This window comes from Mustela putorius, unplaced genomic scaffold (assembly GCF_011764305.1).
Source record: "Mustela putorius furo isolate JIRA1106 unplaced genomic scaffold, ASM1176430v1.1 tig00003923_pilon_pilon_pilon, whole genome shotgun sequence".
NCBI lineage: Eukaryota > Metazoa > Chordata > Mammalia > Carnivora > Mustelidae > Mustela > Mustela putorius.
This window is the reverse complement of record NW_025422068.1, coordinates 10522056-10537630: the sequence shown is the minus strand read 5'-3', so window position 1 is coordinate 10537630 and position 15575 is coordinate 10522056. Positions and strand designations below refer to the sequence as shown.

The 15575-nt window shown below is 52.0% G+C and overlaps 1 protein-coding gene across 4 annotated transcripts in view; it reads left to right on the top strand.

Annotated features, from left to right (window-relative positions):
* The window catches only part of RASGEF1C (RasGEF domain family member 1C), an 83526-nt gene extending 68251 nt beyond the window's left edge, over positions 1-15275 (top strand). For all 4 annotated transcript variants that reach the window (XM_045069320.1, XM_004758998.3, XM_004758997.3 and 1 more), the window contains 8 exons: positions 478-567; positions 2181-2283; positions 2778-2857; positions 2940-3035; positions 7804-7899; positions 9634-9757; positions 14058-14130; positions 14605-15275. In XM_045069320.1, coding sequence (XP_044925255.1) covers positions 478-567; positions 2181-2283; positions 2778-2857; positions 2940-3035; positions 7804-7899; positions 9634-9757; positions 14058-14130; positions 14605-14629 — 687 coding nt within the window. In that variant the 3' untranslated portion in view covers positions 14630-15275. The remainder of the gene's footprint in view (positions 1-477; positions 568-2180; positions 2284-2777; positions 2858-2939; positions 3036-7803; positions 7900-9633; positions 9758-14057; positions 14131-14604) is intronic.
* The last annotated feature ends 300 nt before the right edge of the window (positions 15276-15575 follow it).

Genomic DNA, 15575 nt, shown 5'->3' with positions numbered 1-15575 from the left:
AGACAGTTGTTCACGGTACAGGAGCTGAAATAAGGCACGTTGTCACTTAGTCTCAGCTGGGAACACACAGGCACTTTGGGTGACTCTGCCACTGGGGACATGCCACTCTGCACCATGAATGACAGTGAAAGAGACATGAGTAATGATTTGGGGTTACAAATGTATTTTGAGGAAGCAGACAGATTCATAAATATAGAATCCATGAATAGTGACAATCAGCTGTGTTGGGGGGTGTGTATTTACATACATACTTAAATATATATATATATATATATATATATATATATATATATGAAATTATATCTTTGAATGTATAGAAAAAAGACCTGAAGGATAGACATTAAATCATGGGTATTTGTGGATGGTTTTGAGGTCCCAGCATTTTCCTGATGATCTATGAGAATGATCAATGAACTGACATAATTTTCCAAAAGTTATTGACAGCAAGGCTGAGTGTGGTCCTTGTGTCTTTCCCAGCCTTGTTTCAGTGACAAGACCAACAATCTGGAGGCTTACGTGAAATGGTTCAACAGACTGTGCTACCTTGTGGCGACTGAGATCTGCATGGTGCGTTGAAAGCTGGGGGGCATGAGCCAGCATAGCCCAGGGTGGCAGGGGACATGATATAGCATAGCCCAAGGTGGCCAGAGGCATGACCTAGCATAGCCCAGAGTGGCAGGGGATATGACCTAGCATAGCCCAAGGTGGCAGGGGCTGGCGGGACCTACCTGGGAGGGAATCAGAAGGGTATCTTGAGCCTTTTGGTGTCCAAGGCCAGAATGAAGCTGGACACCTCTCTGGGACAGCAGGTGTCACCCAGCTTGCCTGCAGTGACCTTTCCCTCTGGGCAGAGCCTGGCACGGATCCACTGGACTCCAGCCTGGGACATCAGAGACCACTTGCTGAGGGTTTGAGAAGTGGTTTATTGCTCTGCCAGGTGGCTCTGCTCCCTCCATCTGTGCCTGTCTGTATTGGGGGGCCTGGCCTGCAGCCATGCTGAGCTTGGCTCTCAGGATTTAGAGTAGAAATGGACCAACATTGCAGGACTAACCTGTAAAAATTGGGAGACAACACATCCAAAGCCCAGGTCTCCAGCTTCTCCCAGAAAGCAGGATGTCTTGTCAGTACTGAGACAGAGGCACGTGACACCAAGGCATGATCCTTCAGGGCCAGACCCTGTGTGCCCTCTTCTCTTCCTTGGAGGGCAGGGAGCCTCCTCCAAGCACCCTGTCAGCATCGGGTGAAGCCCTGGGGTCATTTGTATCCAGGAAAGATTGGAGGCAACACAAGTGCCAACTGGTGCTCTCCAGGAGCAAATGCTGAGATAGAAGTTGGAGTAACAGAGAAAGGGGCAGAAGCAGAGCCATTCAGAAGAAGCTGGTCTGCGATGCCTTGGCCTCGGGAGTGCTTCTTGCTGAGGGCCACCAGTGGCTGGAATGCTTGGCCTCTGGCCCCCCTCCTTGCTTGGCCATTGCTGTCACTGTGCAGGCTCCCCGGGAAGGACAGAAGGACCTCAGGGGGGGAGGCTTTCCAAGGGGGTTTGGGCAGCTTGTCTCACTCTTCTTGGTAAAGACCAGTGTGGCACAGAAGTAAGCAAGCAAGAACACCAGGGTCCATCCTGCATTTTCATCTCTGGCCTGGCAGGCCAGAGGGGACTTTGCTCAGGCCAAGCTGGACTGAATGGGATTGAACCCTCCTGGGAGTTGGGAAGTGCCTTAGCACAAGACAGCCCAGCGGGTGGCATGGTTTGCTAGAGGCCGTGGGAGAAGTCACAGCCCCAAGCACATGGCCATAAGCTGGGGGTGAGATCACGCAGTCATTCAACAGAAAACAGGGGAGGGCCTGCTCCGGGGACAGGGCCTGGGTCTGTGTGTGGCCCCAGGATGGGGAGAGCAAGCATGGTGCTGCGTGGGGACAGGAAGGAGCTGTGGACAGGGTGCTGGAACCGGACCCGGAGAGAGGGCAGATTGGTGTCTCAAGCATGGCAGGCAGCTCCTCTGCCCCATGTGGGCTCTGCTGGGCCTGCCCAGGGCGTGCTGAGACCCTGAGCCCTCGGGCTGCAGACTGCCCCAGCATCAAGCCACTCAGCTGTGCACAGGGCTGAGAGAACGGTGACAAGTGACTGACCCCATGACGCGCTAGGGACTGTCCCCACTGAGGCTCGGCTGCTCTGTCCCCAGCCAGCCAAGAAGAAGCAGAGGGCCCAGGTGGTGGAGTTCTTCATCGATGTGGCCCGTGAGTGCTTCAACATTGGCAACTTCAACTCTCTGATGGCCATCATCTGTGAGTAGGCCAGCGGGCCCTGGGCCTTGCTGGGAGTGCCCCCAGAGAGTCTGGAGCGGGCACCTACGGGTGGGCAGGGTGCAAGCCAGGGTGCTCTTCAGAGCAGGACAGGTGTTGCTGGGCCCAGAGGTCCTGGAGAGGAGTCCCCACTTTGAGGCAAGCTTGACCTCTTCAGGGGACTTTATGAGGACTTGGCCATGTGTTCCCAGATCCAGGGAGAGCAGTGCCCCAAAGCAGACACTGGTCATGGTGTGGGAACAGGAGCCTGCGCACACAGCAGCCAGGCTCTCCGGGACACAGTGTCTATCAACACCCACAGTGTCCATCAACACCCACCCCCCATGTGGCTGTCTGCAGCAGGCTTAGTCTCAGTCAGGGGCAGCCAGAGGGGCTGGCCTGGTGGAGCCATCCCCAGACCCCCTGCCTGAGGGAGTAAGCAGACCGGTGCAGCTTGGGGATTCTCCCCTGCCCCAGCTCCACCCTTCCTCTTCCAGCCGGCATGAACATGAGCCCCGTCTCCAGGCTGAAGAAGACCTGGGCCAAAGTGAAGACAGCCAAGTTCTTCATCCTCGAGGTGAGCAAGGCTGCTGGGCTGCCGGCTGGCCCTGGCCAGCCCTGGGACGCAGCTGCCCCAATGCCTCCTTGTGTCCTTCTAGCACCAGATGGACCCAACTGGGAATTTCTGCAACTACAGGACAGCCCTGCGGGGGGCAGCCCACCGCTCCCTGACTGCCCACAGCAGCCGGGAGAAGGTAAGTCAGAGACCTGCCCGGCCTTCAGAGCTCCTCCCTAACCACCCCACCCCCACCCCCGGCCCAACTCAGCCCCAGGTGGGCTGTATCAGAGAGCCTGGATGCCAACTCCCAGGTCACCTGGTCCACCCCCACCTCCGCCCTTCTGCAGCATCTGTATAGACAACCATGCTCCTTGCATGCCTCTAATATGGGGGACTCACACCACGTTTATTTCATTTTGCTGCATTCTCTTCTAACCTCCAACAACCTGTGGGCTGTCTTGTGCTGAGCCACTTCCCAACTCCCAGGAGGGTTCAATCCCGTTCAGTCCAGCTTGGCCTGAGCAAAGCCCCCTCCGGGATGCCAGGCCAGAGATGGAAATGCAGGAAGAACCCTGGTGTTCTTGCTTGCTTACTTCTGCGCCACACTGGTCTTTACCAAGAAGAGCCCATGCCACGCAGCTCTCACTGGTAGGAAGTGCTTCTTTATTGAGCTAGGGTTGTCCTCCCTGGAGCACTATGCAGAGTGAGAGTGAGGGTGCTCCCTCTTTTTCTTTTCCTTTTTTTTTAACTTTTCTTTAAGAGAGAGAGCACACAGGCAGGGGGAGGGACAGAGGGAGAGAGAGGGAATCTCAAGCAGACTCGTCACTGAGCACAGAGTCCGACGTATGGCTCGATCTCATGACCTTGAGATCATGACCTGAGTTGAAATCAAGTCAGACACTCAGCTACTAGCTGAGCCACCCAGGCCCCCCTTCCCTCTTCTACCCACCAGTCCTTCAGCGCCCCCAGACCCCTTTCTGCCTTTAAAACCAACAGACCAGTCCTGCCCCCGACCCTCTGCTCTACTCCAGTCTCCAGCCCCACGGGTGGGCAGGGTGCAAGCCAGGGTGCTCTTTGGTCCCTAGATCTCTTTGGTCCCTGAACAGTTTCATTTATCAGAGTCCCTTCTGTTTAGGATCACATTGTCTCCAAGTGCATAGTGTCTTCCACCTCCTTACTCCAAATGTAAGACCTTCACTGATGGAGCCTTAGATCACAGTCACAATTTTGGCACTGAGTGAACCGAGCCTCTCACTTACTAAAACTGCCTTTTCACAGGCTCTGTTGTTCTACATTTGCATTTGGAGAGGGGGAGGTGCCTTTGCAGACCCTGGTCAATTTTATTTGTCTCCCAAATTCTCTGGTGGCCTCCTGCCCCAGAAACCGTGCCTTGGGATGGCAGTGAGCCTCTTACTTAGAACCCTACCCACCCTGACCATTAGAGTTGTCATTTCCATGGGGAGGAACCACCGAGGCTGGCCATCCCTCGTCCGCCTGGTCTCTTGGCAGGAATGTCAGTGGAATTAGGTTTGTTCTGTGGTTTGCGCAGGCCTGTGTCCGGCCCAAGGGATAACAGAAGAAGCTGCTTTTCTTGGAATTCAGAGTCACTCTGCAGTTGGATTGGTTGGGCACAAAGGGGTTGGTGAGGATGGGTGAGCAGGCTGAGACAGGCCCCCTTGGACCCCCAGCCCAGCAGGGGGGCTGCCCACAGACCCTGGCCACTCTGGTGGCCACATGCTAGGCAGCTGGCCTTTCCTACTCAGGCTGTGAGCCCTTCAGCAGCTCTGGGTCTGAGGACAGCTGATGCTGGGGAGCAGCCTTTAGTGAGGCCAGACTTCAACCGCCAGGGCTGGCAAGCCTGTCCCCCCAGGGGCCAGGAAGCTGGAAGACCAGAGCAGCAGGGGCAGTGATCTTGCCTTATTGAGCACCTACCACCTGAGGGCCCCTTGACTCTGTCCCCGCCCCCACTTCATTCTGATAACTACTGATAGAGTCTGGCAGTGCCGTTTCTCGGGTTAGAAGACTTGGAGAGGAGCTCTCGCTTGTCCAGTCACACAGCAAGTAGGCAGCAGGGCCAGGAATCAGACTTAGCCTCTCCGGCACACCTCTGGGCTGCCTCCCATTCCCGAAGCACAGGGGCCATGTGGCAGTCACAGAGCTGCTGGCAGGTGGCCCAGGAACTGGGCTGCAGGTGGGGGTGTACAGAGCTGGCTTCAGCCTTTGATCTGGGATGTCAGCCGGGGCACTGCCTTTTCTTCCATCTGTGCTGGCCAGGTGGCTGTGGGGCAGACTGGGATGTCCTATTCCTGCACACTGAATCCCTCTGTCTAGCTCGAGGGTGCTGGGATGCTGTGGCTTAGGTGTGGGGCTAGAGGTGGGTGATTTACGGAGCTATGCATTTATTTCATTTTGCTGCATTCTCCTCTAACCTCCAAAGAGATATGGACCATTGGCTGGGCCCACAGGAGGTGTTCACCAATGGGTAGGGGACTGGAGGATGGATGGATGGTTGGGTGGAAAGAAAGAAGGGAAGGAGGGAGGAAAGAAAGAAAAAAGGAAAAAAGGGCCAGGGGAACAAGGATGCTTGCAGATGTTCTCGTAGTTCCCAGCTGAAATTTTGAGGCCCGGGGCTCCAGTGGTCATGGCATTCTGTGCTTTCTTCCTGCCTGTGGCTGGTTCCTGTCTACTCCTCTCCCCCCATCTCTGTGGGGGGGCCCACTCCACACTGGCTTTTTTGGATGAACCCTAGATGGAACTGCTCAGCTCCAGAAAGCAAGGGCAGTGGGCTACAGTCTTGCCAGCTAGGATGCTAGAGCCTGATAGGATGGTAGCCTGGACCTATGTGGACAGGCAGAAATGGTCAAAGGTTCTCAGACATGGAAAACGCTACCCCACTGAAGACCAGCCCCAGTGCACAGCATGCAGGAAGCCTGCACCAGGCCCCCCAGGAGCTGTCTCTGTCCACAGGTCCCATTGCCCTTAATCCGTTCCCTGTCCTGGCCCATGTCCCCTTTCCAAGCCAATGCAGCCATCATGTACCAACCCTGGGCCTGGGGCTTAATGCCAGTGGTGGGGGTGGGGAGGATGCACAGAGACCACCCTCCCTCCAGGCACGGTGAGGAAGCCCACAGGACAGAGACTATGGAACCAAGCCACTAGGGTCCTCTGCTTCTTACCACTGTGTGAGCATATGTGAGTGGCTTAACCTCTCCGATTTTGGCTTCTTGTCCGTAATGGGGGCACATAGAGCCCTGCTTCACGGAACTTGCTGGAATGAAACTCTGATCCCCGTGCATGTAATATTTGGCACAGTGCCGCCCTCAGGCCCACCACCAATGCCCCATGACAAGGGCATGAGGGGAGGCCTCCTGAGCGGCACAGAGGGGGACTAAACCCAGCGTGTGGGTGGCAAAGACTTCCCCGCTGAGGCTCATTTTGTGGGTGGGTCCTGGGACTGTCTCCCACTGTACTGGATGTGTCTGACACCCCCCACTTTCCCAAACCCCAGCACCTGGCACAGTGAAGACCCGAGCTACTGTCTGTGCCATTGACATACATGCAGGGTAAATAGTATGTCCTGGTTTCCCTGGGACTGTTCCAGTTAGGAACCCCCTTAGTCCTGGACCAACGAGGCAGCTGGTCTCCCCACTGAATCTGGCTCTAGTCCCAGCCCCTGACTTTGGGCTAGGCCTTGCCACTCTGCGGGTCTCAGTTTCCCACCCCCTCTGCCCCACCGAGCCGTCCTCCATGCTCCTGTACTGTGCATGCCATGTGGTCATGCCCAGGCCCTCACCTCAAAGCCCTTGTTGACTTGGAAGTTGGGGGACGGAGAGCCAGAAACGTCAGGGCCCAGTGCCTGGTCCCAGGGGTGATGGGCTGGAGGCTGCTCCTGGCTGGCCTGGCAGCAAGTGAGTAGCTCTGGAGCCCAAGGGCTGAGCAGGTGTATTAGTCCCGTGGAGCCGACATACAAAGCACCCCAACTAGGTGGCTTGGAACAACAATGTATTATCTCCCTGTTCTGGAGGCCAGATGCCAAAATCAAGGTTGTCAGGGCCATGCTCCCTCCAAAGGGTGGATGTTTGCTTGCCCCTTCCAGCTTCTGATGACCCCAGGCATTCCTCTGCCAGTGGCCAGTCACCCCCGCTTGACTCTGTCTGTCTTCACATGGCTCTCTTTGCTGCATATGCCCAAATTGCCCTCTTTTCTCATGGACCTCAGTCACTAGAGTAGAGCGCATCACACCCAGTGTGACCTCATCTTAGCTCAATGCTATCTGCAGAGACCATCTCCAAATAAGGTCCTGTGCACAGGCACTGGGGCTTAGGATTGGAATATATCTTTTTGGGGGGCTGCAGTTCAACCCGCAGCAGCAGTGTCCACCTGGCCAGCTCCCCAAGGGCTGTCTGAGCTGTGGGCAGTGAGCGTCCCTTCTCTGGGGGTCAGCCGTGGGCTTATGCAGAGCAGGGAGGGAGAAGCAAGGCATCCAACAGTGACACACAGAGACACCCGCCCTTCTCCAGTAGAGCTCAGAAGCCAGTCCCCTCAGACCCTGGAGCAGGGATATGGCAGGATCGGATCTCCAGCGTCAGGCGTAAAATGACAGATCATTAAATATAGATTTTGAAAAGTAGGCCACAGAATTGTGCGACGGCCGATTCCCATCCCGTGTATACTTAATGGCGGGCTCAGCACACGCCTGTGTTCCTCCTAGAGCACTTGAACCAGGAGGCCTAGGTCTGTGGATCCCTGCATTATGGGGACAAAGTGCCACAGCCTCTCCCGGCAGAGAGTGGAAGAAATATTCAAGGGGCATTGGGACCGTGTGTCTTTCATCCAGCCCCAACACAGGGAGAATGGCACCGTATACAGTAGGTGCTCAATGAGCGCTGGAGTCTGATGGGGCCTGGGAGGAAACAGTCTGGCCCCTGCTGACTGAGGGCTGATCAGCACCCTCCCCCTTCCAGATCGTCATTCCCTTCTTCAGCCTGCTCATCAAAGACATCTACTTCCTGAACGAGGGCTGCGCCAACCGCCTCCCCAATGGACACGTCAACTTTGAGGTAGGGTCCGGGGGCCTGGATGGTCAAAGCCCCCAGGACAGGGGCACTGGACTAATGGGGACTCGAGGCAGAGTGCTGCAGTTTATAAGACACGAGGGCAGAATTATCAGGTCCCCCCACCCCACCCCTTCCACAGGAGGAGACGAGGCTCACTGATCCCCCACTGCCTATCCACAGGTAAGGCAGACTCATTTTCAGCCCTTGAAGAGCACCAGGCTAGGAGAAAGCCCCAGGGACCCACAGTGACATGGGGCAAGGAGCTGGGATGGGACACAGGGCATGCTTGGGTCAGGGGAGACCTCCCAAAGCAGGGGCCCTGAGCCCCAGAAAAGGTGGTCAGGCAGAGCAGGCAGAGGGGAAGAAAAATTTCTATTCCCTCTGAAGGCACTCAACTGCCATCAGCTCAAGTTCTCAAGTGTCCCCTCCTCCAAGAGTCCCCCTTGACCACCCAGACAGAAGGAGGCCTCTGTAACCTGTGCTCAGTGGGCTGGGCATTCCTCACAGTCCCCTAGCAAAGCTCCCAAGCAAAGTCAGGCTGACCTCCCACGTGGGACCACTGGGCACACATGTCTTAGAGTGGCTGGTGAGCTAGGCATGATGGGGCCAAGGCCCGGGAGCCCTGAGAGGACTGGGCAGCAATAGCAAGTGGTCACTGAGTCAGACAAAGCGTGCCATACGACAGGGGCACCCCCCCCAGTCCACAGGAAGGACGAGGCTCTTCTTCCTCAGGAGGGCTGGTGCACCCAGGCCCCAACACCATGGGGCAATCAGGTTCTGGGCTGGCTCCTTGGTCTCTCTGGGCCTCAGCCTCTCCCTCCATAAAGTGGGGCTTCAGTCCCAGCTGCCCTGCCACTGTCCTTTGCCAGTGTGGCCCCCATCCAATGCCTGGGCCTTTTGGCCTGGAGCTGCATGTGCTATGGGGCCTCACACAGACACAGACCCGCCAGCAGACCTTCCCATGCCACATGCAGGTCTGGTTCCCCATGAGGGCTGCCCAGGCGCTGCATTCCTGAGGCAGTCTCGGCTGGAGGTGATGTGGAGTGACACCCCACTGGGCTGGGCTTGAGGAGACTGCAGGGGCCTGGGATTGCACTGTCCCCAAGAGGTTGCACATACTTGGTGTGAGAAGCCCGGTATTGGGCCCTCCTTGAATTGGTCCTCAGAACAGAGGCCAAGGGATAGGTGGTCATGTGGCCCCAGATTTGGGGCACGGGCTGTGGGAGCTGGAGTCGGCCACCAGGACTGACCAAAAAGTGCCCCCAAGGATGGTTCCCACCCAGTCATGACTTGGTGGTGCTATTTATTTAAAATCCTACTTTAAGTTAACAGTAGTTCTTTAAATATATTTACTTAAATTTTACTGAAATAAAAATCCTACTTAAGTGGGTTTACTTAAATCTCCTTTAAATACATTTAAGTACATTTATTTGCATCATTCTCTAAATAAACTTGTAGGAATGATCACAAACAAAGTAGAAGGAAAATAGAGTAATATTCAGGTCTAGCTGAATGCATTGCCTGCTGATGATGAGTCCTAGATAATTTCTACCGACATTCCTCAGAGAGAATGAAGAGACATAGGAAACACTCAGCATTCCCAACAGGAATGCTTTGCCCTGCCCTTCCCAAAGGTGGGCCTCCTTAGGAGGGATGAGTGAGGCTGGCCCGCTCTCACAGGTGACCTCCAGGCACTGGGGAGGGAGTTCCCATTCTGTGTCTCTGTGACCCTGGCAGAAATTTCTGGAGCTGGCCAAGCAGGTTGGAGAATTCATCACATGGAAACAAGTGGAGTGTCCTTTTGAGCAAGACCCCAGCATCACCCACTACCTGCATACTGCTCCCATCTTCAGCGAGGACGGTAAGGCGGTCCCATGGCCTCTGTCACCCCCAGCTTTGGGACTCTTGGGTGGTCTCTTTGCCACGTCTCCACTGGGAGCCCTTGCTTTGAGCAGAATGCACCATGCCTGTGTTTTCTGGATTTGAGAGGGAGCAGAGAAGGCTGCGTCCCCTGGCTGGATGGTTGCCACCCCCAGAGCACAAGACAGGGTGTAAGGAGCTGCAGGTTGGGACCTCAAGGGTCCCCAGGGCCAGGCTTCCCCTTGGACACGGTATGGATGCTGTTGAGCATCATAAATGTAAACCATCTGTCTGACCCACTTTCCTCATGGGTAAAGTTGGAACGATGATGAGAACTCCCCCCACCCCAGTGCTCACACAAGGAAGGCGAGCTCACTGTGGGTCCTTCCACAGCTGGGTGTGTGTGTGTATGCACACACAGAATGATATCAGGCGTCTTTTCTCCAGAGTGCCATACATGTCTGTCCTCTCCAGTAAATCAGTATTCCCATCTGATCATTTATCAAATGTGACAAATTTGCTTATGAATTTGCTAAGCAAGCATACTCCAGGAGGCCCCTTTTTCAGGAAGAGAAAGTGCTGGAAGCAAGTGGTCACCAGGCTTGAGTTGATCATCCCAGTGGAGGTGGTATGGCCCCATGGTTAGCTGCTTTCTGGCTCCAAGACTCTCAGCCCACCCTGGCAGGTCCTGCTGAGCACAGAGGAGGCCTGGCTCCTCTTCACAGCAAGTGTTTTATGAAGGGATTCCACACTCGTGCTCAGGAGAACATTTTCTGCCAGAAAGAAAGACTGAGGGAAAGGATTACTTTAATGATCTTGCTTTTAATTGTTAATACTTTTGAATTTGCCATTTTATTTTGTATGTTTTGGAGCCAGTAACTTTTTAAAAGCGTCTCACCCATAACTGGAAGCCCAGCAGCCTGATGGATAAATCAGCCTGAGCTGCTCCCACCCCAGCAAGCTGTGTGACCCTGGGGCAAGTGCCTCACCCTCTCTAAGCCTCACCTGCATCTACAAAGTGGAGTAATGAGAGGACCTGCTTCCTAGGTCGCTGTGAGAATTACTTGAGTTGGCACAAGCAAAGCTCATAGGACAACACTCAATCGATACTAGTTGTGTTCATTTCCTACTAGGCCTAATAAATCACCACAAACAGGGTAGCTCAGAACAATTCTCATTTATCCTTTCACTTATGGAAGCTATAGTCCAAAATGAGTTCCTCTGGGCTGAACTCAGAGTGTCAGCAGAGCTGGTTATTTCTGGAGGCTCTAAGGGGAGGGTTGTTTCCTGGCCTATTAGGACTTCTAGTGACCACCCATATTCCTTGGTTCATCACCCCCTCCTCCACCTTCAAAGCACCTCATTCCAACCTCTGCTTCCACAGCCACAGTCAGTCACAGCCTCTGACAGAAATCTTGTCCTGCGCTCTGCTCCAGGCTCCCCCTGGCAGGACCCACCTAGCAATCCAGTCAGCCTTGAGGCTCCTTGAAATAAATGATAATATAGAAAGTATCAGCAAAAAAACCCTGAAGATATAAGGAAAAACCAAGTGGAAATTATAAAACTGAAAAATACAATAACAAACAAAAAATGTAAGTGGGTGGGCTCAAAAGCAGAATGGAGAGGACAAAGGAAAGAACTGATGAGATGGAACAATATAAATTATATGTTCTGAACAACAGAACTTCAGGGACCTGTGGGATTACAACAAAAGATCTAACACTCTTGTCATCAGAGTCTGGGAAGGAAGGGGACAAAACAGGCAGGGTTGAAAAAAAAATCAAGAATCAAGAAGTAATGGCTGGAAAGTTCTCAGATTTGGAAAATGTATAAACCTACAGATTGAGGAAGCTTAATGAATCCCAAAGAGAATAAATACAAAGAAACCCACACCAGGATACATATCATAGTCAAATTTCTGAAAACCAATGAAAAAGAAAGAAATTTTGAAAGCACTGAGAGGAAAATGACACTTTACCTATGGGGCAAAATGATTTGGATGACATTAGATTTCTCATCAGAAACTACAATGGCCAGAGTCAGGGGCATAGTTTTCAAGGGCTGCAAGAAAATAACTGCCAACCCAGAATTCCATAGCTAGTGGTAATATCCTTTGGGAACTTACTTCAGATAATTCAATATGGAATTCCAAAAACTGTTCTGGTAGCCTGCTGGAAGCTGGTCCTTTGAAAAGAACTGTAACATTGACATCCTCCAGCAGAGAACCTCTTGATAAATTAAAAATAGAAGACAGACATTGCTAATATCAAGACTGAAATGGAGAATATCACTACAGGCTCTGCCAATATTGAAAAGCTAATGAGGAAATACTATGAACTCTACAAACATTAATTTGACAAGTTGGACGAAATGGACCAATTCTTTAAAAAACAAACTACAACAAACTCAACACAAAGTAGATCATTTGAATAGCCCTGTGATCATTAAGGAACTTGCATTTGTAATTCTAAAACAACCCAACAATGAAATCCCTGACTTTGGATGGTTAAACTAGAGAATTCTATTAAACATTTAAGGAAGACTTAATACTGATTCTGCACAATCTTTTTCAAAAAATAGAAGAGGAAGGGACTTCCCAATTCATTTTATGAAGCCAGTATTACCCTGATACCAAAACAAACAAACAAACAAACAAACAGTTAAAAAAGGAAGAAAGTAAAGACCAAGATCTCTTGTGAATGTAGAAGCAAAAAATTTCTTAACAAAATTTAGCAAATAGAATTTGGCAATACCAAAACATAATTATATACCATTACCAAGTGAGTTTATTCCAGAGATACAAAGCTGTTCAATATTTAAAAATCAATCAGTGTTATCTACCATATTAACAGGCTAAAGGAGAAAAATCACTTGATTATATCAATTGATATAGGGAAAGCATTTGACAAATTTCAACACCCCTGTATGGGAAAAACTTCCAGAAGAATAAGAGTAGAGGGAAATTTATCAACTTGATACATTGCATCTACAGATATGTTTCCACTTACATATTTAGGTGGAATACTGAATGCTTTCTCATTAAGATCAATAACAAGGCAAGAATATCTACTCTCACCACTTTTATTCAAGAAAGTAATGGAGATCTAATCCATGCAGTAAGGCAGGAAAAGAAAATACAGGTAAGAAGGAATCTGCAAAACTCCTAGAATTAAGCAGGTTCAGCACGAGTATTGTTGTTGTTGTTGTTGTTGTTATTTAATTTTTTTAAGATTTTTACTTATTTATTTGACAGACAGAGATCACAAGTAGGCAGAGAGGCAGGCAGAGAGAGAAGAAGGGAAGCTGGCACCTTGCTGAGCAGAGAGCCAGATGCAGGGCTTGATCCCAGGATCCTGGGATCATGACCTGAGCCGAAGGCAGACGCTTTAACCCACTGAGCCACCCAGGTGCCCCAACACAAGTTGAAGAATACAAGATAAAGATGCAAAAACCTATTGTATTTCTATTCTAACAATGAAATGTATATATGAATATATATGAACATATATCAGTAACATATGAACAATGAATATGTGGGCACTGAAATTAAAAATAGAATCCCATCACTCCATATAATCACTCCAAAACAAGAAATACTCAGGTGTAAATCTAACAAAATATGTTCAAGGCTTGTATGCCAAAAACTGCACTGTGTTGATGATGGAAATCAAAGGGATTATTTATTTATTTATTTATTTTAATTATTATTTATAAAGGGAGAAACAGGATGTTCACGAATGGGAGCAAAGACACTAATTCTCCTCCCCAAATTTAAGGATTGATTTGGCGTGTTTATTATCATAATCCCGACAGGATTTTTCTGGGGATAAAGGCACAACTGATCTAAAATGTATACGGAAAGACAAAGGTGCTAGAAAAACCGCAACAATTTTGAAAAGGAAGAATAAAATGGAAGGGATCGCTAGGCCCAGTAGTGAAGCATATATTATACAGCTAACGTCCTCAAGGCCATGTGGTATCAGTGAGATGGAGGTTCATGGATCGATTGGATAGAATAGAGTACCCAAGAATAGACCTATGCAGATATCCCCAGGGATTGACAACGTCATCGTCCCAAAGTGGTCCGGTGCCATAATTTTGCAAGTGGTTCCTGTGGGGAGAAACGAGGGGAAGGGTACACTGACCTCTCTGTAGTAATCGGTTCCTACACCAGCATGGGAGTCTACAAATTCCCTCCCAGCTAGCTTAATTTAGGAACCAAAAGCAGGTCAGACTTTGGGTGTAGAGCAGGATTTTATCACCGACCATAACTGTGTAATTTCCCCTCAATTCCTGACTAGGTCTTTATTTGGCCTCTTATGAAAGTGAGAGCCCAGAGAACCAAACAGAAAAAGAGAGGTGGAAATCTCTAAGGTGAGTCTGTGAGCCAAGACGGTGGTGGGGACAGGCTGGGATGTGTATGGAGGAGACGGGTGGGTGCTTGGGGCCAGGCCAGGGCCCAGGGGCTTTGTGGATCCCCAGGTCCACAGGGAGGGGGGTAGGTCAGGCCAGGCTCTTGGGGTGGGGGGGCAGAATTCAAGCGCTGTGAGTGGGAAGGAGGCTGGGATTGCAGACCACACACGCCCCATGCCCATGGCTGGAGGCTGTCCCTAGGGGGCGTCAGGTCGTGTGTCCAGGCCCAGGAACCCCCTGTCTTGTGCCAGAAAGTGAGGCAGCCCCTACTGCTTGTTCAGCCTGCAGATGTAGCCGTGTGGAGGCTGGCGTGGACCCGAGGTTGTGGGCTCTGACAACTGAGCCAAGAGGGGTGTATGGAGTCCCTCTTGGGCGGGAGTCTCCTGCCTAGCCGGCGAAGTACAGTCCTCACCCTGGGCATATTTAAATCTGCAGGTCTTCTATTTTGGGGAAAACGTGAGAAGCAGGAGGAAGAGGAGGAGGAGAGGAGGAAGTCAGCAGAAGCCTTCCAAAGCCCTGTGGCACCTGGCCCAGCAGAAGACAGAGGTGTTGGCACCTCACTGCTTTGTAAACTGTGACCCTGTGGGCTGGCGCCCGCCCCAACAACCACACAGTACAGGAGACCTTTCTCCACCTTCCATGGAACTTCAGCCCTGGGCAGGGCCCAGGGCCTCCTGACCTGCAGGGAGCACATGCCTGGGGGGCTCTGCCTTTAGGATGGTGGAGGTCACATTGCTGGCCAGTCTGTCCATCAAGGACAAGGTCATGGCACTGCCCCAGCATGGTGGGTGACTGCAGTGTCACTTTCCCTGGGTGATGAGTGTCACGGAGGCTGACGCCCCCCCCCCCGCCGTCTGTCCCCAGGTGGCCTGGGAGTCCCCACATCTGCAGCAGGCACCATGTCAGTGACCCCTATCGTTCTGCTGATGGACCCTACCTTGTCCCCCAAGATGGGCTCTGCAGCTCAATTCACCCCCTTTCTGGATCCTGCTGGTATCAGGGAACAGCTTTTTGGTGACAGCTGTGACACTGGTCACAGGACAAATCTGAGTCACAAAAATGACAACATGTACAGTACATAGTAAAATTCAGAGTTGGTATAAACACATGCGTCCACCTTGCGTATCCATGTCCACACGGCCGCTCGCTCATGGGCCTGGGATCAGCTTCTCCTGGGATGCAGGGCAGTCTCCTGGCTCAGGCCTGGGGATGCTGCAGCCTCGGGTCAGCAGAGGGACATGGTGGCCATGTCCACTCCATAGATCCCAAGTTGGGCTGACAGGGCCTGGGAAACAGACACGCACAGACCTGCATGTGGCCAGACACCTCTCTTACTGGGGTGGAGTGGAGTGGGGTGGGGCTGAGGAGCCCTCCATGGGGCTCCTCTCCTTGGGCTCCCCCTGCCC